The sequence below is a fragment of the Gekko japonicus genome, unplaced genomic scaffold (assembly GCF_001447785.1).
Source record: "Gekko japonicus isolate JY-2015 unplaced genomic scaffold, Gekko_japonicus_V1.1 scaffold515, whole genome shotgun sequence".
NCBI classification, from domain to species: Eukaryota; Metazoa; Chordata; class Lepidosauria; order Squamata; family Gekkonidae; genus Gekko; species Gekko japonicus.
Window position 1 is genome coordinate 943,003 of NW_015164680.1, and position 26,929 is coordinate 969,931.

Consider the following 26,929-nt stretch of genomic DNA (forward strand, 5'->3'; position numbering starts at 1 on the left):
GAAGGATCCTTGAAGAAATCTTAGAGCTGCTCATAGAAACAGAAAACAACTGGAGTTCTAGGTAATCTAACTTCTCATTTAGTGGGTACCTGAGAGAGGGCCTTTTCATTGGCAGCCCTACGATTATGGAACAACCTCCCCAGGTAGGTGTGTACTTTTGATCTTTACGAGGCAGCTGAAGATGTCTTGGTGTAGTGGTTAAGAGTGGCGGACTCTAATCTGGAGAACTGGGTTTGATTCCCCTCTCCTCCACATGGGCCAGTCACAGTTCTCTCAGAGCTGTTCTCTCAAGAGCATCTCTCAGAGCTCTCTCAGTCCTGCCTACCTCACAGGGTGTCTGTTGTGGGGAGAGGAAGGGAAGGAGATTATAAGCCACTCTGAGTGAAGGGCGGGGTATAAATCCAATTTCTTCTTATTGTTATTATTTAGGGCCACATTATTTATTTATTTATTGGGCTTTTAGCCCTCCCTCCCCGGCAAGCAGACTCGGGCCAGATTACAACAGCAGTAGATACACAATTCAAATAATAATTTTAAAATCCAATTACAATAGGCAGTTAAAATCAGTAGTAACAAACGATTGCACCATTTGACTCAGCCGTCTCTATCTTCACCGGTTCCCATGCAGGTTCCCTGTATGGTTGCAGGTGGATGACAGCTAGTACTGGGGGTGGGTGAGACAACAGACAGAAGACAGCACAGATGGAAGCGAAACAGATGACAACATCTGTTGATTGAAGCAGTACTAAATTGTGATTTTAAATTTTGGTTTTATACCTGAAGTAATGCAGTCATCACAAGCAAGACTATACCTCATGGGTGTCAAGCATTTGGGGCCCTTCTTCCAGCTAATGCAGAGGAAGAAATTGAGTAGAATTTAGGCCATATAGAGTCAGGTGTTATCTAACAGATTAACTAGTAGGGTATGTACAGATAATATTTTTTTCTTAAACTTGCTTTTAAAATTTAGCTGATAATGGTCTCACTATATTGTTTAAAGAGGGGAAAATGCACAGGGCAAATAAGGTTTGCTGTACATCCTTTGAAATGGGGCTGTCTGGCCTTATGGTGTATGCTGGCAAATAAGGAGGGGAGAGTTGGGGGCCAATGAAAACCAAAAGTTCCACCAATTTATATTGGGTATTTGTCTAATGGCAGCTAAGTGGATTATGACTTCCTGGATTTCTTCTGGATTCCTTTTTAAAAACTAGAATTACATTTGCTACTTTCCATTTCTCTGGAAGGAATTTCAGTGACAGTTTGCATATTTTAAAGAGAGAAACAATTTCACACTTGTGTTCCTTTGGAACCCTCATGGTGTATACCATCCAGACCCAGTGCCTTGATAATTTTTAATTTGTCAGTTATTCCTAGAATTTCATCTGTCTGAACCAATTTTTCCAAACCCTTCCTAGAAACAGCCCCTTAGTTATGGGTAAATTTCATTTTTTGGGGGGGTCATGGGAACTGATGCAAACCATTCAAATTTGTCTGCTGTCTCCTCATCTTCTTTTAGCAGTCTTTTCACCTTACTGTCAGTACCTCCTCTGGGGTCAGCCCTTGTATGGGACAAAGATGCCTCCAAAGAGGAGGATTTTCCCGTGCCCACCACAGCCAAAACTTCAGGATCTTAAAGATTTTCTTATGGAGGTCTCATGTCCACTGTACAATAGCAATCCCCAGTTAGGAAGCGGATGGAGATGGTAAATTAGGAACCCACTGAGTGGACCCACGTACCTCTAGAACCCCTACAATTTCCTCCAGGAGCAAAGAAGGTGGTGGGCTTGATTGGTTTTGTGGACAAGGAGGAGCAGCGCACACTTGGAAATGTCAGGAATCCCGCAAGCTAGTCTTACTTGACAGGAGATCACTGCATTCTAAATCTTAGCAGGATCAAGTCTTCTACTCTAGCAACAAGAAGGGTAAAATGTACAGTTCCTATTGAGCTCCTTAGTTGAGAATCTAACACATGCTGGTTCAGCACAGCATGGGGCCAGCTCATGTACCAGCCTGGACAGCTCCATGCTGAGAGGGTCCTAGTTATTCAGCCCCTTCTCTTAGCTCTCTGGTTTTGCTCCTGATCCTGTGGACAGCTCCAGCTCTGCTCTATCTCAGATGCGCCCCTTGTGCCTATCTGCCACTGCTGAACAGGTGAAAAGCAGGATGCCCATTGTTTCCTTGCACTTTTTCCTGCTTCTGATGTATTTAAATACTTCCTTAGTATTTGTCATAATGGTTTTTAGCAATATACTCATATTTTAAATTTCAACAGCTTTATCAACCCGTATTTGTTTTCTCAAAGGTGGTGTTCTAACTTGTTCACCTCAAGTATTTGAGCAATACTTCCACGTCACTCTTTGACTTTACTTGTTAACCGCACTAAACTCCTCTTCAGAGAGATAGCAACAGATCTGATCTGCAATGTACATTCTTTCTGAGTTTCCATTATTTAAATCTATAACTTCCAGATATCCTGAAGGGATTTAACCACTTTCAATTTCATTTTGACTAATTACCTCATTTTTAAAACAGTTTTCATTTTCAGAAAAGAGGAAAACTGGTGCTGGGCTCTTTGAGCAACCTTTCATCCATATAAATGCTGAAGTCAGTAGCACTATGATCATTCTTTACAATGCTTACATCTTGCAGGAGGTCCTGAGCACCATTCAGGATCAAGTCTAGGACCGCTTCTCTAGTTAACTCCATGGAAGATTGTTCCAAGGCATCATAATTTGTGGTCTTTACAAATTTTATCTTTTATATGGTGTTAACACACATCTAGTCAACATGAAGATATTGGAAGTTTCCCATTATTGTACAGTTTTTTCCTCTGATTGCTTAAATTATTTCTTAGCTCCATATCAAGGTCACCCACACAGTTATGGTCAGGCAGTTGATAATGTGTTTCCAGAATTATCTTTCAGGCTTCCATCAGTAGCAGTTCTGTGAGACAGACTGCTTCTAACGTTTCCTAGATTATTGAACTCTGTGCCTTCTCTGTGCCACCCCGTCCCCAGTACATATTTCCTGTCTCTGCTGTAGAATGGCCATAACCTTTTTAAATGGCCACTATATCTGTATTCTTATTTAACACCAAGCACTCTAGTTCTTCCAGCATTTGTATATAAATACTGATGGGGAAATTCTTGTGGATTCTATGAGGGGTTCAGAGGAGACAGTGGACTTCAGCAGAAAAGAATGTATGTACTTTGCGTCCTTCTCCAACAGCCCTTAGTGTACTGTTTACATACTTTATTCATTTTTAAGGCTGTTCCAAAATGGAAAAGTAAGCTAACTGAACAATTCTGACAAAGTCCACTTCTGGTCTACCATTGCACTCTCCATGTCCGCAGTCCTCTTGCAAGCTATCAAGGCCTCATGGGAAAAGCCGTCTTCAGCACCGGTGTCGACAAGACGTCTGGACCACATGTACAGAGTCCAGGACACAGGTACCGAATTTTTGTTTTCCCACCCTCAACCAAATTCGGTAGTCGTCACATCCTCATCCAAGTCGAATCGATCTCACTCAGCACCCTCTGACAGGGAAAGTAGGAAATTAGACGCATTCGGGAGACGCTTCTACTCCACGAGTGCATTAGGGGTCAAAACCACTAACTACCTAGCCTGCATGAGCAGATATCGATATACTCTGTGGGAAAGATTCTCCAACCTCCTAACCCACCTCCCGGAAGACAAGCATCAAGCGGCTAGGGTTATTCAGAAGGAGGGCATGGTTCTTGCGAAGCAGCAACTCAACACGTCCAAACATGCTTTAGAGGCTTCCTCCAGAACAATGGCCTCAGCTATCTCTCTGAGGAGACACTCCTGGCTCTGCAATACCAATCTTCCTCGAGTTACCCCTTCATCTCTTTGAGATGAGACATCCTGAACAAGAGATTTTTCATCTCCTGTCTGCTTTCCCCCAATATTTCAGGATATTGATAAGTTTAAAAACTGCTCTGCCACCTTTTTGATTTTAAGCGCCAGCAGCCCAGTTCTTTCTCAGGACAAGTAGAGACCGTCTCTTTTGTACAGCTCCTTATTGTTCCAAAAAACATCCCAGTGCCTGACAAACTTGAACTCTTCCTCCCTACACCATACATCCCAGTGCTTGACAAACCTGAACTCTTCCTCCCTACACCATCGTCTCATTCACGCATTGAGACCCCTGATCTGTGCCTGTCTCTCTGGCCCTGTGCGTGGAACAGGTAGCACTTCTGAGAAGGCTACCTTGGAGGTCCTGGCCTTGAGTCTCCTGCCTAGCAGCCTAAATTTTTCCTCCAGGACCTCACAACTGCATTTCCCCACATCAATGGTGCCAACACATACCACGACCACTGGCTCCTCCCCAGCATTGTCTACCAGCCTATCTAGAACACGCGTAATGTCCACTACCTTCGCACCAGGCAGGCAAGTCACCATACAGTCAGTACACAGGTTTGCAACCCAGCAGTCTACCTGCATAAGGATCGAATCACCAACTAACAAGAGCCCCCTCTCTCCCTGTCCAGGGATGGTTCCTAAATTGCAATTAAGAGTGAGCATTTTTGTTTCCCAAGTCAGCCAGAAACATTCTGCTGCTTCACTTTATTTAAAAACAAGGCCTGCTTACAGAAGGACCCTGTGGTATTGGATTTCAGGGAGCAGTGTTTCTATCTTTGATGCCTGCCTACCACTTTCTGCCTATTATATTTTTATCGTTTGCTTCCTGCGGTGAAGGTGCTATATACAGTTCTCCTCTACTCCATTTTACCCTATGAAGTAGGTTAGGTAAAGAGTGAGCAATTGGCCCAAGGTTCACCCAGCAAGCTTCCTGGTTAAATAGGGATTTGAACCTGGGTCTTCCTAGTCCAGAGTCCTAACAGTTATCCAACACTGATTCTTACCTTGATCTTACAAGAAAGAGGTCAGGCAGAGTAATAGGTAAGCTGCTTAGAATTTACATTTTATTTATTTATCAAATTTATACCCCGCCCTCCCTGCCGGAGCAGGCTAAGGGCAGCTTACAAGGATTAAAACACATAAATCTACCTCACTAGTCACTGAAAATATCTTATAGCATGTTGAAATGTTTTCAGTGGGGCTCACCCATTGTCTGGCTGTCTTCATCTTTGTTAAGAAGAACAACTGGTTTGCACACCACTGGCCATCATTTTGGCTTAATTTATCATAATTTAATCTTCCTTTGGCTACTAATACTTAAAGTGCTTTTAAAATAAAGTAATTAATTAAAGTAATTTTAAAATAAAATAATTAAAGACAGAACCTTCCTGCAGACTTGCAGAATAACGAGCGACACTGTTCTGTTGTATTTCATAGAGCTGCTTATTTGAAAATGATCAGATTAATGTAAGTACTTTACTTACTTATAAATACAATTTTACTATAAAAACTAATGATGAAAAAACTATCGTAAAAACCTTTATGATAAATTACCTACTCATCAACTTATGCCCAGAGTAATTACAGGTAAGCACAGGTTTTACAAGCCTTTACATAGATAGCCCAGGCTAGCCTGATCTCGTCAGATCTTGGAAACTAAGCAGGGCTGGCCCTGGTGAGTATTTGGATGGGAGACCACTAAGGAATACCAGGGTCATGGCACGGAGGCAGGCAATGGCAAACCATCTCTGAATGTCTCTTGCCTTGAATACCCTATGGAGTTGCCATAAGCCAGCTGTGACTTGATGGCAAGAAATAGCAGGCTTTACAAGAATGTTGATTTAATCTAAGGAAATTAGTGGCATTGAATTCATGAGCTTTATACTGACACAGTTCTGGTTTATCCTCAGTCTTGTATTGGTGCTCTTGGTACAGAATATTAATAGTTTCCTCCTTGCAAATGTGACGATGTATCTATCATAGTCTGAAAAGTTAATACTGAACAGAAATAATAAGGTTTTCCATACACCAAAGATGGCATTTCCCAAAATGAGGTAATTTATTGCTAGGGAAATGCTGAAACAGAGTTAAAGGGTGAGACCTGATCAGGTGACTAGGATACTGTGGCATGGTAAGAGGGTTGGACGTGGACTAAATATCTGGAGACTTGACAGGAGAGTACTAGGCACAGGAGTTTTCATTGTGTAGGTTACATTGTTAAATATCTAATGAACATTATTTAGGCCGCAGCCCTAAAATTGGTACTGAAGCGCATGTTTATGTAATTTACAAGTTGGAACCTGCAAGAACTTGCAGGAGGCATTTTATGCCCCCCCCACTATTTCCTCTTTCCCTTTCCTGACTAGTCTACTCTAAAGCTCTAACCACTACACCACACTAGCTTTCATAGGATGGCTGCTGTTTAACAGCAGCAAGCAGCCAGGTCCAGTTGAATCATGCAAATCATGTGGTTCCAAGTCACCCAGAGGTTGCTGTCATGGCCTAGAATTGCCAGCCTCCAGGTGGGCCTTGGAGATCTCCCAGAATTCCAGCTGAACTCTAGATCAATGCTCCCTCTAATTCCTGTGAGCAGAAATTCTACTTTGTGAGCTACTGGCATTGAAGTTGTGAGCAGGTGATTTGGCTACTGCTTAAATTAGTTTGCTCTGGAGCCATCCTTCCTGATTTAAGACAAAAGTGTGTGAGCCAGAGGCTAAAAAACTGTGAGCTAGCTTACACTAACTCAGCTTTAGAGGGAACACTGCTCCAGATGTCAGAGATCTGTCCCCCTAGAGAAAACAGATGCTTTGGAGGATAGACTCTGTGGTAGTATATCTAGCTGGGGTCTCTCCCCTCCCTCCTCAAACCTGCCCTCCTCAGAGTCCATCACAAAATCTCCAGGAATGTCCCAACCTGGAGTTGACAACCTTAGGCCTGGCTCCAATGAGCTTCCCTCAAAGGCCAAAAGAGGCCTGGAAATGGCCCTGCCCCCCTCCCCCTGCCTTTTACTCACTGAAACCCAGCTTTGGAATGCTGTGGTTGCCCAGCAGCTGCCACTGGGGGAATCCATTGCTTAAAGCATTTCACATTTTTCTGTAAGCCTAGGGCCCTTTTCAGGTGCATAGAAAGATCTGCCTTGCCTGTTCACAGCTCCAGTCATGGGATTTAAGTATCCAAAGATTTGGCCGACTTCGCTATCAGAATATAAGTAGGGTTGCCAGGTCTGGGTTGGAAAATATCTGGAGACTTTGGGGTGGATCCAGAAGAAGGTGGGGCTTGGGTTGGGGAGGGGCCTCAGCAAGGTACAATGCCATTAGAGTTCACCCTTCAAAGCAGCCATTTTCTCCAGGGGAGCTGATCTCTGTCAGCTGGAGATCAATTGTAAAAGCGGGAGATCTCCAGGCCCCACCTGGAGGCTAGCAGCCCTAAATAAAAGATATGACATAGTTGAACATGAACTTATCGGGCTTTAGAAGTCTTGAATTTAAGAACTCTTGCTCATTTCTGGCATGTTAAATCGGAGAAACTCTGATAATAGGATGTAGACATTGCCAATGGATTTCCTGACCATTTTTGCCAACCTTCCTTCCAAAAGAAAAGAGAGTAGTAATGACAAGATCCTAATTGAGGAAGCTAAGGAGTAGGGAGCTGTGATTCTTGACAGCTTGTACCCTGAAAATCATGTTGGTCTCTAAGGTGCTGCTGGACAGAAATCTACCATAGATCTTCTACTGCAGAGCATCAGGACAACCCTGTGAGTTCTATGAGCATTCTTTTCTTAATGCTACATGAATTTGTTGTTTGGGGGAGTTTTAATCACCCAAGTGGTTAAGACGCTGAACTGCAGGCTGTGGAAGGTCAGTAGTTCAGTGGTTCAAGACCCGGGTGCCGCAAGACAGGGTGAGCTCCTGTCTCTAGTTCCAGCTCCTGCCAACCTAGCAGTTCGAAAGCAAGAAATTGCAAGTAGATAAATAGGGACCACATCGGTGGGAAGGTAACAGCGTTCCGTGCGCCTTGGTGTTTAGTCATGCCGGCCACATGACCACGGAAACGTCTTCGGACAGCGCTGGCTCTTCGGCTTTGAAACGGAGATGAGCACCGCAACCCTAGAGTCGGATTCGACTGGCTTTCGAGCAAGGGAACCTTTACCTTTTTATACTTTTTAAAAAAGATTTCAGATTTTTCTGTAACTCTGGGACTTCATGTTTCTAGAGAAACACACACACACACCCCGCCGCTCCATCTTTGGCATAGTGTGAAAACAGATACGTTGATATTCAAGTACAGGAGAGCTGGTGTGGCATAGTAATTAGAGTCTCAGACTAGGACAGCTAGGTTTCAGTCCATAGTTCACCATGCAAGCTCACCAGATGACCCTGGGTGTGTCACAATCTCTTCACTTGAACTACCTCACAAGATATAGGAGGGACAGAATTATGTAAAAAACTGCTTTGAGTCCTTATCAGGGGACAAGCAGGATATACATTTTAAACATAAATTGGAACAGGGCTGGTCCAAACATATAGGCGAGCTAGGTGATTGCCTGGGATGTCAGGCTTTGATGGACACCAAATTACATGGAGGTTAATTTATTTTCTCTATTTAAAGGAATGTTTCCTCTAGATCTCATTTTTCTCTGTATTGAACGTGGAGTGGTGGAGAGCACTGATGTCATATTTTGCTTAGGGCCAAAAAGCCTTAGGTCAGCCCTGTTCAAGAATGCACATTACTTGTTGCATTTATGAACTTTATTTGGTAAATAATGGGCCCCAGAGAGGGTGCATAGGGAATGCTATTCCTAAATGGCCTGCTAGTCACTGTAAAGCTAGCAGATTTGGCAATACTGTGACTTTCTATACTTTATGAGCTAGTAATCTTGGTGTAGGCTCTTGAGTTGTTCCCTTCACTTCCAACCATGTTTCAAAGGAACTTTTACAGTGCTTGATAGAATATGGCTTGCTGCTGATATGCCATAAAATCTATAACCAACTTGTAAATCTTGACTTTGAAACTCAAAATGAGTGGTGGTTCTGTTCTGACTTGCTTCTTGGTGTCTCCATTTTATCAAAATTGTTCTCTGCCATGCTGTTTGCCCAGAAAATATTTGGGAGAATTGTGGTCTGTGCACCAAATCCCAAGAGTTTCTGGTTAATACTTCTAGGTTTGGTTGTATAAAAGTGAGTTTTTATTGAAAAGAACTTGCTTCTTACTAGTGTTTTGCATGATATCATGATAGACATTTGTGAGAACCTTGGATTGCATGACTGGAAATGGTTATCTGCTGGTGGATCTGGTGTGGTATAGTGTTGACTAGGATTTTAGAGACCCAGGGTTGAAGTTCCACTCTGCCATGGAAGCTTGCTGGGTGACTTTGGACTGGTCACATGCTCTTAGCCTACCTCACAGGGTTGTTGTGAGAATAAAATGGAGGAGAGGAGAATGATGCAAGCTGCTTTGGGTCCCCATTGGGGAAAAAGGGGTATAACTGAAGTAAGTTATAATCCCATGGTTAAACTGGCCTTCAGTCAGTTTAGTAACAGGCTCTCGCAGTTGTGTTTGTTGAAGTGAGTCATATTGATATCTGTGCGAAGGAAGCACAAGTGTACTGCATTTGTTCTTGTTTTTCTGTTGGATTATTTTTTTTCATAAACTACTCTGGGTCCCCATTGGTGAGAAGTGTTGGATAAAAATGCTGGAATAATTACATTAAAATGGCTGTTTACCAGATTCTATCATAATGCTGCTTCTTTCATGCTGCTGTAGTAACTAAAGTAGCCTCCTATTCCAGACAAGTGAGACACAGCCAATCCTATTTTCCATCATAATTTTGCAGTTGCACCTTTGATTATGATAAGGCAAATGAAAGTGAATGCAGCTTTTGCACATCTCAGGCAGCTTGCGTTTTTCATGTGGTAGATCCACAGCCAATATTGTTCTGAAGCACTTTGTTGGGATTCCTCCTATCAGCAGAAATACTGTGGAGCAGTGAATTGCTGGTGAAGCACAGGGTATGCAACCGCATCCACTTCAGACTGTTATATTGAAAGAGAAGAAGAAGAGATTGGATTTATACCCCGCCCTTCACTACCCAAAGGTGTCTCAGAGCAGCTTACAAACTCCTTTCCCTTCCCCTCCCCACAACAGACACCCTGTGAGGTAGGCGGGGCTGAGAGAGCTCTTGACAGAAACTGCTCTTTTTCAAGAACAGCTCTTATCAGAGCTACGGCTTGCCCAAGGCCATCCAGCCAGGTGCAAGTGGAGGAGTGGGGAATCAAACCCGGTTCTCCCAGATTAGAGTCTGCACACTTAACCACTACACCAAACTGGTGCATCTAGAAGTAGAAGGTATAATCAGCTGTCAAGGGGAATGTGGAAGAGCAGTCCAGATGGCATTTTCAGAATAATTATAGTAAATCTATATTGACTAACCTTTAGTATTGACCTGCTAAAATGTTGAGCCTGTGTTCAGTGCTGGTCCAGTACAAATATAAGCAACTCTGGCTGCACATGGGCAAACACAGTTTGTTGCCATGCTTGCTCACTCCTGTTTCCTCCCCTTGCAGATGGAGTGCAGTTGAAAGCTTCCAAATTTGGGAGTTCTTGAATAAAATCCCAAATTTATTGTGCCATTTGAATTTGTTTCCTCACCACAAACTTGGATTTTCAGCTAGAATTAAGAGGTATAGAATCCTACTTTCTGGAGAAGAAACAAAATCAGTTTGCCTAGCAGTCAGATGTCATGGTGAGTTGTAGCTTGAGTCAAAGGTTCCCAAACCAGGAAGACAAGCATGTTCTGTTCACGGGGGGAAGGAGCAAGGGAAGAGTGCAAGATGTTGCTGAAAATCTTTTATTTGTCATGACATTGGAATGTAGCCCTTGATAATTCTCCTGTGAAGATGTAAATTGATTTACTTGGAACATCTCTAAAGTCTCTAAAGATTATTTTTTTTCCTATTTTAGCTGTGTCAGAGTAGAAGAACATCATGCTGTTGACATTGACCTGTACCACTGTCCCAATTGTGCAGTTCTTCATGGACCCTCCTTAAGTAAGTAATGGATGTTAGTGATACTCAAATCTTACTGATTTGAGTGTCTGCAATACTTTTTTAATTTGACAACATTTAAATAGGAATTGGATGGTGGCAATTTTATGGCACTTGTAAGTCCTTTTAAAATATTCTAAATTGTGTATCAGGGCAATCCAGATTCTCTAAAACAGAAAACAAGAAGTTTCAGTTCATGCAAATTAAATCTTGCTCCAGATAATGATTTGTGTGTGTGAAATTTGGCTCTGCAGGTTGTGGCTATAGCCACATTTAAGCAGGGCAGTGGAAGTAAGTTTAGTATTTCCAGTAAGAAATGGGTTAGTCTAAGGGATGAAATTTGATAAAAAGTACCTCTTGCTAGAAAACCTAAGCACTTTGAAATATTGGTAAAGGGCTTTAATGCTGTATGTGTATTTCTGCATCTGCAGGAGACCACAGTAAAACAGTTGTTTTTCAAATATATGTAGCTTGGAAACAGCTGGCAAATACCTGCACAGCTGCCTTCCTTCGTTCCCCCTTCTACCATGCTTGTCATGTTACTAGCTATTTTTCAGAAGGTCAATTTGTGCAACAAGGAAAAGATATTTGAATTACAAAATCCTGGGCTGGAAAGATAGAACAATTATATTAAGTAGAGTGAGCAGATGTATTCCCCTTATTCCCAAGGTGGTCTCTGCCTGTGGTGAGATAGGACTCTGTCCAAGTGAACTGCCTTTGTTACTTCTTCGTTTTGTTCATCTTTCTTAAAAACAGAGACCAAGAGTGTAAAACGTAAGGAATTTGCTTGGTTTCTTTTCCCTTAAATCTTGGTGAATTGGAGTTTATTTCCTCTCCACAGATAGGGATTATAAACCTTGAGATAACATTACCTTTCTTGATAAGGATTCAAATTGAGGTCTTGCCTCATTGCCCATAGTTCCCCAGAACAATTCATCATTGCTTCTTAATGTACAAAAATGTCTCCTTAAAGTCTGTGACTCAAACTGTATGATACCAGATCCAGTTGGCAGGTGGACACCGAAAGTCAGTTTCTGTGGCATGTGTCTATGTGACTAGCATGGTAGTAGGAATGTAACACCCTAGGAAGGGATTCCTTTCCAGTGCCATAGAGCAGAGCAGGCCACTCTGCATATCATTATGAGTATTTTGTGTGCTTAGAGGGGGAGATCACCAGGTCAATCTAATTTTATAGTACTGAAAAAGTAAGTCCTTGAATTAGTCTACTCTTGTGAATGAAATTATAGTACTGAAAAGCCCTTAGTGCAAGATTAAGTAAGTCCTTGAATTAGTCTACTCTTGTCTTTTCTCATGGAGACATATGAGGGTTGATGTATTCTGATACTATGTATCTTGTTGGCTGACTTTAATATGTGTATTTGTGCCCTGGCATTACCCATACAATCTCAAATTAATTTAGTCACATCTAAAATATGAAGCACCATACCGTTACCAAATACTAAAGAGGGATTGCATTTGGAATTGCATTTTAACTTAATTTTCTTAGATTCTTAAATAATATTTAACACTAAAATGATTAAATTCACTGAACAACATTACTTTTAAGGTATTGCTGCATCATAATGTTTAATAGATCCCAAATGTATTTTCTTGACTATGTATTAGAGGTTGTAGTTAGAGGCTGATATATCATTTGCAACAATTATCTTTCACACATACAAACTGGAGGGTAAGGTTCATTGGGTGCCAGCTGTAAGGTGGGGTGTGAAGGTACATTCAGTCTAATTGGTCTTTACAGAATAACAAAATAGTTCTTTATTGTATCCCTTTCCACCTGTGTATTATAGTTGAAATGGGGCTTTGTTTCTTTTATATTTCCCTTGTTAAACCTATCTAGCTCCTTTATAGAATAAATATTGAACACTTTGGACACTTTGGACAGAGTAATTTCTGCCTTTGAAAATGCAATTTGTAAAAGTATAACTACTTGTAGGTAATGCTAGCCTTTTAACAAACATACCGATTTGTCCTTAAAAGGAGTTCAGTTACATCAGAGGCTTTGTGTCACATCTTTTGTAGTGCAGCTGCCTACCTTAATAACTGTCAGATGCTATTGGCTGCTTTCCAATGTGGTCATTGAGCTTGTAGAAACAGGTGTGTGCACATAGAAAGAATGATATGCATCGTTCTGCACAGAGACGCACACACGCTCACTCACTAAACGTGGGTATATATAAAACGCATACCACATGGAGGCCGCTTTAAATGGCTCTCTGTTGCAGCTGCCTCCACCCAGCAAGCTGTTTGTGCTGCTGCTGCTACTTTTGTTTCCCCAAAGATTTGCAGTGGTATAGAGGACATGCCCCACTATACATGGTGAGTTCCTGTATACACTTTGCCCTGTGGAGACAGCAATCAATTAATTAATTATCGTATGGCATAGTGTGTAGAATAGCCAGGAGATCCTAAGATTGGTTGGCAGCCAAAGGTTCTGGGAGCCATTGATGGCACTGTCTACAGCCCATGTTTATTGCTCCTTGGTAGGTTATGAATGTCTAGATTAAATTACTGATACTTTGCTAGCACGTACTTGACTAATTTGCAAAAACAAATTTCAGTGGTAGCTTTAGGAAGCATTGTTTCAGAAACAAGATTCATGCAAATTGAGTCTCTGCACAGAATTTTTTTTGGGGGGTGTACAGGATGGGGTGGAGCCAGCTCAGCTGTTTGCAATCCCAAATTGTGGGACATGGCATGAGAGGTGTGCTCACCTTTCCATTTATGCTGCTGCTACACAGCTTCAAGATGGCCTGTACAATGAAGCATACTCTCTATGTACCGGTGTTGGCCCAAATAGTCTTACCATTTGCCTGCCCATGGTGGGCAAACTCCTGCCTCCACTGAGTAGTAGAGAAAAAAAATGTAGGCTGAGACAAAGTTGTTGTTGCTGTAACATCACTTCTGGGTCATCACCACATGTTATAGCGTTTGCAATGCTCCTCCTCCCCAAGCCCCCAAAACTCCTTGCATTGCCACCTGTAGGGCTGGCAATCCTTTGCTCAGCAGCCATTGGCACCAGGCAGCAGTGCCGCAAGCAGTGAAGGAGCATGAGTCACATCTCTGCTTCCAAGGAGGACTGCAGGTGGATTCCCCAGCTTGCCCTGGACCCATCTGGGAGGTGTGCACATGCACGCCGCCAGAATACAGACAGAAGGTTTATAGTATTCCCCCCCCCCCGAGACACTCCAGAAAATTGCCACTGAGGCAGTCACACCTGAGCATTCTCAATCCAATAGATTATAATAGTTTGGTAGCTTGGTAGAGGGGCAGGGTACAAATGGGATAATTTTAATAGCTAATTCATATTTTAATCCTCTAGTGAAAAAGAGAAGGAACTGGCACAGGCATGAATATACTGAATTTGATGATGGTACCAAACCAGTTCAAGCTGGAACACGAACATTTGTAAAACAGCTTCGAGCTCGTTCATTCCCAAGGTAAGAGATGTGCCACCGGAAGAAAAGTTCTTAGGAGTTTAGTTAATTATGGCTAGTTACTGCTCATCAAATTCAAAAGAGCATTTCAGAAACAATACGAAGCACTCTGCCTGTTTAACTGTGAAACTGAGTTTATTGTTAGTGTCAAAGGTTTTCTGGGCTTTAAGAAGGATAAAATGTAATGAACATGTAGTTTGAATTACATTCTATGATTATGTTGGTTTTGTCAAGGTTGATGGCACAGTATGGGGAGGCAGGTTATCTCACAGTTATTCTGAAAGAGCTTCTCTTACTCTTTGGTCTGTCAAGTTGCTTCAGACCACAACTCTGCATTCATTCTCTAAACTTTATTTCATGAGGAACTATAGGTTGTTGGGTGGCTTTTTTCTGATAAGACTTCTGATAATGCTAGAGAAACACTAATGCCACGAAATGTTCCCAGTTTCGGAGAACTGGGATTATTGTGTCAGTGTTATAGTCATTTTAAGAGAACATACTTAAAGTAATATAAATTAATTAGACGTATACTGTAGTCATCTAGGGAATAACCTTAGATTTCAGTGAGTACAAGTTTACTCATTTGAATATTTAAAACAGTTGCAATCACTCCTTTTTATTAGGGATCACTCCTTTTTATCAGGGATTATTAGGCTTGTTCTAAATTTTGTGGTTTAATTTTTAAATGATAGTGTGTTTTTAAATGATAGTGTGTTTTCTGTTCTAGTGCTGATGACATCATTTTGAAAATGCATGGCAGCCAGCTAACACAAAGATACCTGGAGAAGCATGGTTTTGATGTTCCCATTATGGTTCCCAAATTAGATGGCTTAGGTCTGAGACTTCCTCCCCCTACTTTCTCTGTTCTGGATGTGGAACGATACGTAGGTATGGTCTGTAGTTATGATAGAAAGTACAAATAAAAATAGGTTCACTAAGTAACCTGGTAGTCCTCCTGAAACATTTTAAGATTATAGTTCTTTTCAGTGTGAGATGAATCTACCCACGAAAATGTGTGATGTCACTAATGGAGGCATAACCTCTTTAAAACTACTTTGTGAATACGATGTGCACTGTGCTAACTTGTCAGTTCTTGGTCACTGCCACACAGCTGTCCTTGTAGACCAGGGATGTCAAACATGCAGCCCGAGGGCCAGATCAATCCCCCAGAGGGCTTCTATCAGGCCCGCAGTGGAACTGGCTGTCTCCTGCTTCTTCCAGTTCTGCTGCTGCTGCTGCTGCCGCCAAAGCTTGTTTCCAGGCCAGGCTGCCTCAGTCATGCAGGAGAGAAAGGCAAGCCTTTCTTCCCCTCCATTGGCTAAGGCTCCTCCCCAAAGGAGGGAGGGAAGGTAGGGAGTGCTTGCTTTGCTTGGCTGCCTCAATTGCATGGGAGAAATACAAAGTACCTTTAAGACCAAAGTACCTTTAAGCCTTGCTACAGTGTGTGTGTTTTGTTGGGCTTGTTATGTTGTGGCTCTCCTGGGCACAACAGGGTTCCCTCCCCCTTTTAACTGTATTCATGCCCTCATGATCCAATCTTTCTCAGTAGGAAACTATTTCAGTAGGAAACTCAGTGTGAACTATTTCAATGAGGAATAACAACAAGCCAGTGAGGTGGATTAGGCTGAGTGTGTGTGTCCAGACCAAGTTCACCCAGCACATTTCTTTTGGGGATTTTGAACTTAGACTTCCCAGATAGTAGCCTGATACTGACCACTGAGGAAGACTATAGTTTTGTAGACAAACACATAGCCCTCAGTCTGTGTCATGGTGCCTTCTCATGTTCTTAACCAGAACACGAAAAGCAATTTATGTACAAAAGCTCGCAGTGTAAGTCATTTCATGTTTCCCCCTGGGTCCTAGGCTCAGAACTCTGAGCATGAGGTTTCTGTAGTGAATGTCAATAAATCAAAAGTAGATTTGCAGCTCACAGATACACACTTGAACAGCATACTCAAGATTGCAACAGCACAGACATTTTGAAGCAATAATTCAGAGCAAGAGGTGTCAGTTATCAGATACTGTTAAATAAACAAACTATTGCAAGAGTGCTAATGTTTTAAGCATGTTCTTATTTTAAGTTAAAAAATCTTTGTGTTTGTGTCCTTTATAAAGTTTATGCTACCTGGCATTATATTTTATGAAGCACATGGCCCGGCCCGGCAAGATCTCATTTATGTCAGATATAGCCCTCGTAACAAATGAGTTTGACACCCCTGTTGTAGACAGTCATCTGTGGTTATAGTGTTCCACTTAGTACCAGGGGTAAAATTATTGGGAAGGATGATTCATACTTGTAAGTTTATCCATTATTTTTGGTCCAACAATTCTTTGCCTTTATATCTAAACTGAATTCTTCACACATTACAATTGTAGTCCTACGGATAGATAAGTTGTAGAGTTAAATGTCTTCCTCAGAGTAATCTCATCAGAATTTGTGAGACTACTCCAGAAGTAAAAGTTATGATAAATACATCTTGATTACCTCTGGAGTTGAAGCTCTAAATTGAGATTAAGACTGAACAGTTTGTGTTTGGGTATGTAGGGGACAATCTTCAGGTTTCTGGTGACCTACAGAATTACCTTAAAGCCTCACAAAATCTGTTAAAATCTCCTCTACCATGAGAAAGAAATAGAATACATTATTAGATTTCCTCTCTCTGGTAGATGGTGTTTCTTATTCTTTTTTATCTTCTAGTGTCCTGTAAACACTAGCAGTTTTAGAGCAGTCTTGCCAAAATCCTGAATGACTTTCACTGGTAGTTACTGATGTTCCTTGTATGTGTGAAAACATAAATATGTTTTACTTTTACAGGTGGCGATAAAGTGATAGATGTTATTGATGTGGCAAGACAGGCAGACAGTAAAATGAAGCTCCATAATTATATTAAGTATTTTATGAACCCTGACAGACCGAAAGTATTAAATGTGATCAGCCTCGAATTTTCGGACACAAAGTGAGTATATAGTTTTCATACACTAGTTTGGGAATCCTGTAATAAGGAAGCACTTTATAGAGAAGATAGTAAATAAAGCAGTATAATTGCTTGACAATTAAGTTGGAAAGTTGGTTTGGTTGCTGGCATACTGGCATTTTCGTAGGGAAAACCAAATTTAGTAATTTATTGAAGTAATTTAATTAATACGAGTGTTTAAAGATTTTGTTTGGAATACCCTACAATAGTTTTGTTTGGAGTAAGGATTTTCCCGCACCACCTCTACATCCCTTTCTAGTAGGGTTGGCAACCTCCTGGTGTGGTCTGGGTTTCTCCCAGAATCACAGCTGATCTCCAAGCTGTATCACTGGGAGAAAATGGCAGCTTCAGAAGGCAGAATCCATGGTATAACATAGATTCTAGGTGAAATTCCTCCTCTTCCACAGGCATGGCCACCAAATCTTCAGGAATTTCCCAGGCCAGAGTTGGCAACCCTGATTTCTAGAAAGAAATGTTGCCATGGGGGGAAAATATTTTTTTTTAGGCCAGTGTTAATGAGATGTTAGATCAGGTATTTTTTATTATAGGTTTTGTAGTTGAGCGAGAGTTGTAGGGAGTGGCAGCTCATTGCAGGCATTGGGATGGAGCACTAGGAAGCGCTTTCCTATATTTCAGCAAGTTAATCCATTAAACCTACCTTAGTGATCTCGTTTTGTGTATCCTGTATAAAGTTTTGCAGTTTGTTTGTTTCTTAATGAATGCTTAACTCCTACTATCCAGCCAGGCAACATGAATATTTCCAGTTTCATTGTAAAACATTGTAAATTTTTTCTAGGCCTTGTTTCCAAAAAGTTCTAAATACTGAGACAAGTCCATATGCTGTAATGAAAAGGCAGTTGTTAGGATCCAAAAGAATTATTGAGTGAGAAGAAAGCTCTTGATCAGAGGGGGCTTAATGAATTCCTTCCTTCAGCATCCCCTAAAGCCACAGCCCACGCTTTAAAGAGATCTCCCACTCTCAAGAGTAGCTTTGTCTGGGGCAGGGGCAAGCTTGTTAGGCTTCCTGCTTTGGCAGGAGACTTTTCGCCATTGCTCAGCTGGACAGTGAGGGGGAAATGGGGAGGGCAGGAATCAGTGGCATCCTGATACTAGTACACCACTTCCAGCATGACCTGGAAGTGACATGATCATCATCACGTCAGGTGATGCTTTAGCATTCACCCCAAATCCTGCATTTACATGATTGCGGTTTGTCTAAATGCTGGTGCATTGGTGGTGGTCCAGTGGCCACCCTGCATGTGAGTCTCCTGCTATATCCCAGCCTCAGTCTGGAAACCCTCGGTGGGGGGGCATGCAGTGGGACAAAAGCAGTAGGAAAATCCCATCGTACAAGTGAAATTGTGCTTATACTGTTCTGGATCCCATCATATTTGTGGGGTGTTAGTAGTGGCCCAGAGGTTAAGATGCTGAAGCTGCAGACCAGTGTCAGGTTCCACAGCCAACAACGCTTATCAGAAAGGTTATACTTTATTGAAGAGCTTTAGATGCATTAACAAAGGCACTGTTAAGAATGGCGTCCATCTACAAGCATAATGGGATATAGGGTATCCGTATGCACCCCCCCCTTCCTTGGGCCAATTAGCCACATTCCCGCGTGCGGGAGAAGGAGCCCCAGGCCGTTTGAGCCAAAGCTGGGAACTGACAGCGCTCCCACGGTTCCCTCACTCCTAGACACCGCACCACCTGCATGGCTGTAGATAAGCAAGCGTTACAGCAGAGAAGAAGCACAGAAGGAATGCCTCAGTACTTTGTACACAGGTCATCTGACCCCTCCCGCTGCCATGGCAGCATAGCTGACAACCAGAAGGTCTTAGGTTGGCAGTTCGAGGCCCTAGTGCTGCATGACAGAGTGAGCTCCCATCTCTGGCCCCAGCTCCTGCCAACGTAGCAGTTCAAAAGCAAGAAATTGCAAGTAGATAAATAGGTACCATTTCGGTGGGAAGGTAACAGTGTTCCATGCACTTCGACGTTTAGTCATGCCGGCCACATGACCATGGAGAAATCTTCGGACAGCGCTGGCTCTTTGGCTTGGAAACGGAAATGAGCACCGCCCCCTAGAGTCGGATTCAACTGGCTTTCGAGCAAGGGAAACCTTTCCCTTTATTAGTATGAAAATAATTAGTGTAAAATAAATGAAGTTCAAATTTGAAGCTTGATTTAAATCTAATTTTACTCCATGTTTACTCTTGGTATACCATGCCACTTAGCTAGGGTTGTAAGATTCATATTATACTATTTGAAAATAAATAAATAATATAGTTCTGATAAAGCTATTCTACTGTAGTCAGTAATGTGGATCAGCACATTGCTATGATGGAGAGACTTGCTGCATCTTGATGTCTTCCCTTGTGTGGTGATGGTCTTATTATTTATTTGCATTTCTTCGCATTTTTAGGATGTCAGAATTAGTGGAAGTTCCTGAAATTGCCAGAAAACTCTCATGGGTGGAAAATTACTGGCCAGATGACTCAGTTTTTCCCAAGCCTTTTGTTCAGAAATATTGCCTGATGGGAGTCCAGGATAGCTACACAGACTTTCATATTGATTTTGGGGGCACTTCTGTCTGGTATCATGTTCTCTGGGTAAGAAAATATTGCTGACCTCTTAAATGTACATCTTGTTTCCAATGACCTCTTTACAGTAAGATGGTGGTTGTGTGATTGCCCTGTTTGCTTCTCATGAAGTGACATTTTCAACCTGCTGTGCACACAACACAATGTTATAAAATCAGTTGTTTTAAAAAATTGAGTTGTAGTGGAAAGTAAAGGGTCAGCTGCTGCAAAGCAGTTCAGTGGTTGGTTGAAAGTCAAATTATTAATTGTTTTGGAAGCAGATCTAGGGATTTGGGTTGCTGGCCCCAAACTATGTATAGTGCTTTGGTTTCTAAATGTGCATTATTTAAAAGTTTGTATACAACCTCAAGTTTTTTTTTTAAAAAAAATGTTTTTAAATTTACTTATATCAAACAAGAATTGGTCAAGGCAGGTTTCAGTGTGGGATTGTACATTTCAGTGGAAGAGAGATACGATTCAATTGACTGGTTTAAATAGCAAAAAGAGAACCTGTTATAATTGATTATAACGAGAGACCGTGAGAAGTAGGGTTGCCAGGTTGACTTACCAGGTCAGTGGAGGTCTCCCGACATCCTTCCAGAAGAACGGAAGTGATGTTGGGCATTTCTGGGCCTACTTCCGGTTTTGGGTCTGCTTCCAGTTGGGGGTGACACTCTGATTTTTGGGCAAAACTCTGTGGTAAATTCAGCTTCAAACCATAGAGTTTTGCCCCCAAACCACAGTGTCACCCCCAACCAAAAGTAGGCCTGAAACCGGAAGTAGTCCTGAAAAGGTCAGTTGGGGGCGGGCAAGACCCTGCAAAAGCAGGGGTTCTGGCAACCCTATTGAAGAGATTTTGCCATCTGAAATTGGGGGTGAGGGTATAACTTTATATTAACCAGTGACAGGCTGTTATGACTGTTTTGCTGCGCCTTCTGGATGGCACACCTGAATCGCAACAGTTTTATAGCAGTAGTGTTATATGCTACTATCATCATAGGGTGTTTGACATTAAGAGCTGATGGGCACAAAGATACGCAGCACCTCATGTGATTATTTTTATGTACAGGGTGAGAAAATCTTCTACTTAATCAAACCTACTAATGAAAATTTGGCAATCTACGAAGCATGGAGTTCATCTGTCACTCAGAGCGAAGTTTATTTCGGAGATAAAGTTGACAAGTGTTACAAATGTGTTGTGAAGCAAGGGCATACTTTGTTTGTTCCCACAGGTAAAACAATTTCCCGTATGAACATTGATGTACTGAATTTGTTATTGGCTTGTGTTTAGAAATCTTGAAAAAAATAGTTTTTTATTTTTAAAAAAATTGTATTAATAGATTCAACTATTTTATAGAGCAATTTATAAGAAGGATTGTGGCTTTTAATACTTTATTCATATAGGAAAAAAGGAAGAAATGAAAATGGGAATGTGAGGAAAGTTTGGGGGGTGAGAAGTGCTGTAGCCAAGTTTGTAGACAATATTCAATTATTTAGGATGGTGAAGAGCTATAGGAGGATCTCTCTGAATTGGGTGACTAGGCAACAAAATATCAAATGAAGTTCACTGTCAGTAGTTATAAGGGGTTGTGTATTGGAATTAAAAAATTCTTATTTCAAAGCATATGCTGATGAAGTTTAAACTGACTGAGAGAGATCTTGGAGTTGTAGTGGAAAGCACTAAGAAAATGTCAACCCAGTGTGCAGCAGTGAAAAAGGCTAACTCCATGTTAGGAATTATTAGAGATGGGAATGAAAATAAAATGGCCAGTATTGTAATGCCCTTCTATATGGCTGTGGTGCTGTATCATTTGGAATACTGTGTGCAGTTCTGGTCACCATATCTCGAAAAGGATATTGCAGAGTTGGAAAAAGTACAAAGGCGGGCAAATTAGATGATTAGGGGGTTGGGGGCACCTTTTCTATCAGGAAGGGTTGGAGAACCTGGGACTTTTTTGTCTAGAAAATGATGGCTAAGGGGAGACATGCCAGAGGTTTATGCAAGGGGTGGAAAATAGAGAGAACATTTTCTCCCTTTTCCAAAATACTAGATCTTGGGGGCATCCAATTAAATTGTTAGGAAATAGGTTACAAACAGACATAAGGAATACCTTCTTTATTCAGCAAGTAATTAAATTGTGGCATTCAGTGCCAGGTGAGATACTGATGGCCACAAGCATAGCTTTGAAAGGGGACTAGACAGATTTATGGAGGGAGAGGTCTATCAGTGGCTACTAGCCGTGGTGACTGGAGGGAGCCTTCATCTACAGAGGCAGCAAACCTCTGAATAACCAGTGCTGAGAGGCAGCAAAAGGGGAGGGCCTCGTCCTCTATGTCCTGTTTGTTTGGCCCTCCAGGGCAGTTGCTTGGCTGCTGCGTGAAACAGTATGCTGGACTAGATGGACCTTTGGTCTGATCCAACAGGCTCTTCTTATGTTTAGTAAAATCATTTGCACACATAATCTGTTTCTCTCTGTTCCCCTCCGCTCTTAAGGTGTGATTCCAACCTTAGTTTTAGGCTGACACATGAGATAGTGAGAAATCCATGCCTGGAGCTCCCATGGTTCTCAGAGTACATCTAGCAGCCATGGCAGTGAGGGTCCTCATCATGCAGTACATTTATATGTTTCCTTGTTGGGCACATAGCAGCAGGAGGGAAGACATTTGCATTGGGAAAACAGCACAGGGAGCAAGAGGTTAACCCCCTATCCCCACAGTTGATATTGGGTTTTTTTAAAAAATCCCTGGAGAGACAGTCATGGATCTCCTGCCATTGTATTTACTTTGGCCCTGGCTCTATTACATGTTACACTAATATGTGCAAGAAAATATATATAAAGGGAATTACTGTGTGCTACGTGTGTATGTGTATTTCTCTCAGTGCAACAGTAAAACATACATAATTTTTGGCCCTATATAACCTCGGACACCAAATTAAAAAAACACACCCTATGTGCTCACTTAGGACTTAACAAATATATTGGGAAGAAATTTACTACTGTGGGCTGGTTATTATGGAATACTTCGTTGTGTCTTCCACTGTTCAAACTTACTTTGAAAATGGCATACACTACCAAGAGTCAGAATACAACCAACTGTGTTTGTAAGCGCTAATATTTAAATAATAAAGGAACTATTAACATTTATGTGTGGTATTCTGGCTTCTGTAGATTTGACTATATGATCCCTTGTCATTTTTGTCATACAGTACCAAGAGGCTATTGTGGCCAAATGTGCCTTTATACTATGTAGGATCAAATTACTGAAGGACTTTATAGTTTGAAATGTGCCTGGAAAGCTGTTTGGAGCCAGTATATATCCCAGTGCACTGGTAAAGAGTGGCACACTGTCCTCTTAGGAAGTAGGAAAGCACATTCTTTAGGAAAGAGCTTTGTGCAGTGTGTATAAAAGTCTAGACTTGAGTTAAAAGGACATAATGGAACCCAAAGCTTCATAGGGAAAATCACAGTAAGCAGCATTCATCCAACCATTTCTGCCTTTTTGTTAGAAAGCTTGAGTTTATGAATCTGTCTCCGCTCTATAGTTTAATTGGGTCTCATAGGTTGAATATTATTTTGTATGTGTCACCTAATAATTGCTCCTATGGGCACTTTTTAAGCACAGTGCAAGGAATTAATCAAGCTCAATGAGCAGATTTAAAAAAAAGAACACTAAATTCTAAGGTCATTTCAGTAGGAGTAGTAAAAATAATATAGTAATATTCAGTGAATTAGACTGTTCCTGATTACAGGACGGAGTTAGGCAAAAATAATACTTTGACTGTTTTGATATCTCACTGGTGAACTGAGGTTTGAGAAAGCTCTTGAGGAACAGCATTAGGAGTCTCGTGTTTCCACTTTCCAAGCACATTTTCTTTGTGTGTGTGTGTCTGACTGCCACAACGAGAGACAAGTTAGTAGTGTGGGGATGTCTTTGTGCACCAGTAAAACACATTGTATTAGTATGTCAGTTCTGTAGAGTGATTATCTTGGCCTGTGAATCATTAAAACACAAAATATAATGATGGTTGTGCAGATTACTTTCTAATGAAAAGACGTGGAGCTACTCAGGTTCCTCTTGTCATTTCAGGCTGGATTCATGCTGTGCTCACATCTCAGGACTGTATGGCTTTTGGAGGAAATTTTTTGCACAACCTCAATATTGGCATGCAGCTCAGGTTGGTCTTGGAACTTTCTCTTAATTCTGTAACTTGCCTACAAGTTTGAACATTTCTGCTATTCGGTTGATCTCATAGTTTTAAATGAGATAAAGTGAGGCTTTTATATTTTTGCTGGTGACTGATGGGCTCCTACAAGAATGATCTACAGCTGAAACAAATGCTTTGTTCTGATCTATTCGCCTTTGGAATTAAGCACAATTGTGTGGGAGATAACCTCAAAAGAAAATGAAATTTGTCAAGCCTGATAATGGATTTGAAGTAAAAAAACCAACCCTTTAAATTAAATCTAGTATTAATGTTGGGTTTTTTAAAATATATCCTTACAGCAAAAACTGCTAATGCTCTGTCCATGTAAAGCTGGGTTTATGTATTACCTTTATAAGGTCCAGCTTCATAGCACTGTTTTCAAGGGTTGAGTCTAGTAAGGCCAGACTTTGTCAGAGTTTAGTTCAACTTTGTCAAATTTTGGTCATACTACTCTTGTCTTGAGTCTAAATGTATCTTGTTTTTTGTGGTCTGCTTCATTTTGCTTCCGGTCATAATTTGGGTGAACACTTTTAACATACCAAATATTTGCATAAAATAATCCTTCTAAATTGTTTATTTAGGTGTTATGAAATGGAGAAAAGGCTAAAAACCCCAGATCTTTTCAAATTCCCTTTCTTTGAAGCCATCTGTTGGTTTGTGGCCAAAAACTTACTGGAAACTTTGAAAGGTAACGAATTTCATGTTTTAAGAAGATCTTGAGGATCAGAGGACGGGCAGGTTATTTTCCACTTCTTTACTGGGAAATATCAGTGTAGCTACTCCATCTAGTTCTTACATTGCAAGAGCTTTACTGATTTAAAAAGTCTGCAGTAAACAATGCTTGTCTAGCCTATGCATAGCAGGTTGTGACAAAGGAAGAACTTTGTATCAAGCTCTATTTCTTGTAGAGATTTACCTGTGTATGTGTCAGTACATTTATATGGAGGTGAAAAGGTACTTGTTTGAGAAATACATGCATTCAAGCTCAGCTGCCTAAACTTAAAAGCAGATGCCACTCTCTGCAGTCCCTCATCATAAAAACGTTCGCTACTTCCCTCTGCCTCTACCAGTACTCGAGACACCGAGCCCTGATTCCTCCATTTAGGTACTCAGCCAGTCTCTCTATTAGTAGCTTTTTCATAAACAATAATAAGACGTACTTCTAGAAAAATGTAGCTTGCACAGCTGAATCACAAACTCATCCACGTTCACTTCCCTGGGAGAAGTGACTCTTGCACAGCTGAATCACAAAGTCATACATGTCCAGTTTCCTGGGAGAAGTGACTAAAGTTTTTAGCTAGTTAGTTCTCCATGTTCAAATTTTTATTTTTGTTAAGGGACTACTAGATGACACTGAAACGTGTAAAGGTAAAAATGACTCACAGAAGATGAATGGTGATCCGCTGGAGACTGAACATGAAAGTATGAAGTTTGTTCTGAATTCAGAGTGGAATAATTGTTACACTACTATGATCTGGGAGAGGTGTTCTTGTGAATATGTGTGGTGGTGGGGTAAGTGCGAGAGAAACACACAGCCCATGGGCATATCAAAAAAAAGTGTGTCAGGCTCCCACCTGTTTCTCAGGGTTAAAGCTAGTAACCAGGTTTTCTGGAAATCCAATTTAAAAATACAGTCTGAGAACACTTAATTATATATTGATGCCAGGGAACATATCAAGGTTATTCTTGGGAAAAGTTTAGTGTTCTTTAAGCCATAACAGTGGCATATTAAAAAAAAAGAATAGAGGAACTTGAACAAAACAATTGAAATTTATTATATTAATAATACTTCCTTTGTGTAGTGCTTTTGAATATTCAAAGCACTTCACATACGTTACTGAGTTATACTTAAAGTTTCCCTGTATTGCAGGTAAAGTCCCAAGGCTATGAGAGGATGGCTTACCTAAGGCTGTTTGGGGTTAAGTTATGCATGATGCTGAAATTCCATGACTGGGTGCTCTAAAATGCATCAGGGGGCTTCATATATATTGGGGCTGTAGTGTCAAGCAAGTGGGAACTAATCCCCCCATGCCCCCCCAAAAAACATACTATAAGCCCTCTTAAGGAAGGGGAAAAAAACACAGGTACCCTTATTGTATCTGCCCATTCCCTACTGGCACCTAAAGCTTCCAGCAGGGGATGGGAGAGCTACCTGCAGCTCTGATCCATATTTCTACCCAGCAACTGCTTTTTATGGCCTAATAATACATCTGGTGTTCAGTCATGCAACTCCAGCATTGAGTATAATTTTGTCCCTACTAAATTCCTGGCAGAAGCAAGATTCAAACCAAGCACTTCCCTGAAATATCTTTCATTGTAGGATTCATTTCATTGTTACATTCAAGACATGTGATTCTAGGTAAATACAGTTAAATGCACTTCAGTGATCTCTTGGCTAGTAGAAAAGGATTATTTACAGGTCTGATTCGTTATCTATTTTGGCATTTTTTTCTTTAAGAAGAGTATGCATCATAGGGATAAAACTGATTGTGTGTTAAGCTAAAATGATTATATATAGTTGAAAACTGAAACATAAACATTCTGGAATAGTTACTGTAAAGCAGCTGAGAGGAGAAAGAATCACAGTACTGTCAGAACACTTGGATAAAACTTAGGGCTGCCAAGTGGGGGCGGGTGGCGGGTAAAACCCTGCTTCGGAGGCCCGATTCCCCCCCCCTGAAGCGCAGCGTGGCTGCATCACCAGAGGTGACGCAACCACGTCAATCACGTTGGGGGCGTGGCCCCAATCGTTGGAGGGAAAACTCTATGGTTTTCCCTTCAACGATTGGGGCCA

General features: G+C 41.3%; 1 protein-coding gene across 1 annotated transcript in view; it reads left to right on the top strand.

Annotated features, from left to right (window-relative positions):
• The window catches only part of KDM7A (lysine (K)-specific demethylase 7A), a 59,505-nt gene that overhangs the window by 15,253 nt on the left and 17,323 nt on the right, over window positions 1-26,929 (top strand). Inside the window, exons 2-9 of the mRNA XM_015409307.1 lie at window positions 10,843-10,928; window positions 14,266-14,383; window positions 15,108-15,268; window positions 17,196-17,337; window positions 19,772-19,958; window positions 20,998-21,160; window positions 24,018-24,105; window positions 24,717-24,823. Coding sequence (XP_015264793.1) covers window positions 10,843-10,928; window positions 14,266-14,383; window positions 15,108-15,268; window positions 17,196-17,337; window positions 19,772-19,958; window positions 20,998-21,160; window positions 24,018-24,105; window positions 24,717-24,823 — 1,052 coding nt within the window. The remainder of the gene's footprint in view (window positions 1-10,842; window positions 10,929-14,265; window positions 14,384-15,107; window positions 15,269-17,195; window positions 17,338-19,771; window positions 19,959-20,997; window positions 21,161-24,017; window positions 24,106-24,716; window positions 24,824-26,929) is intronic.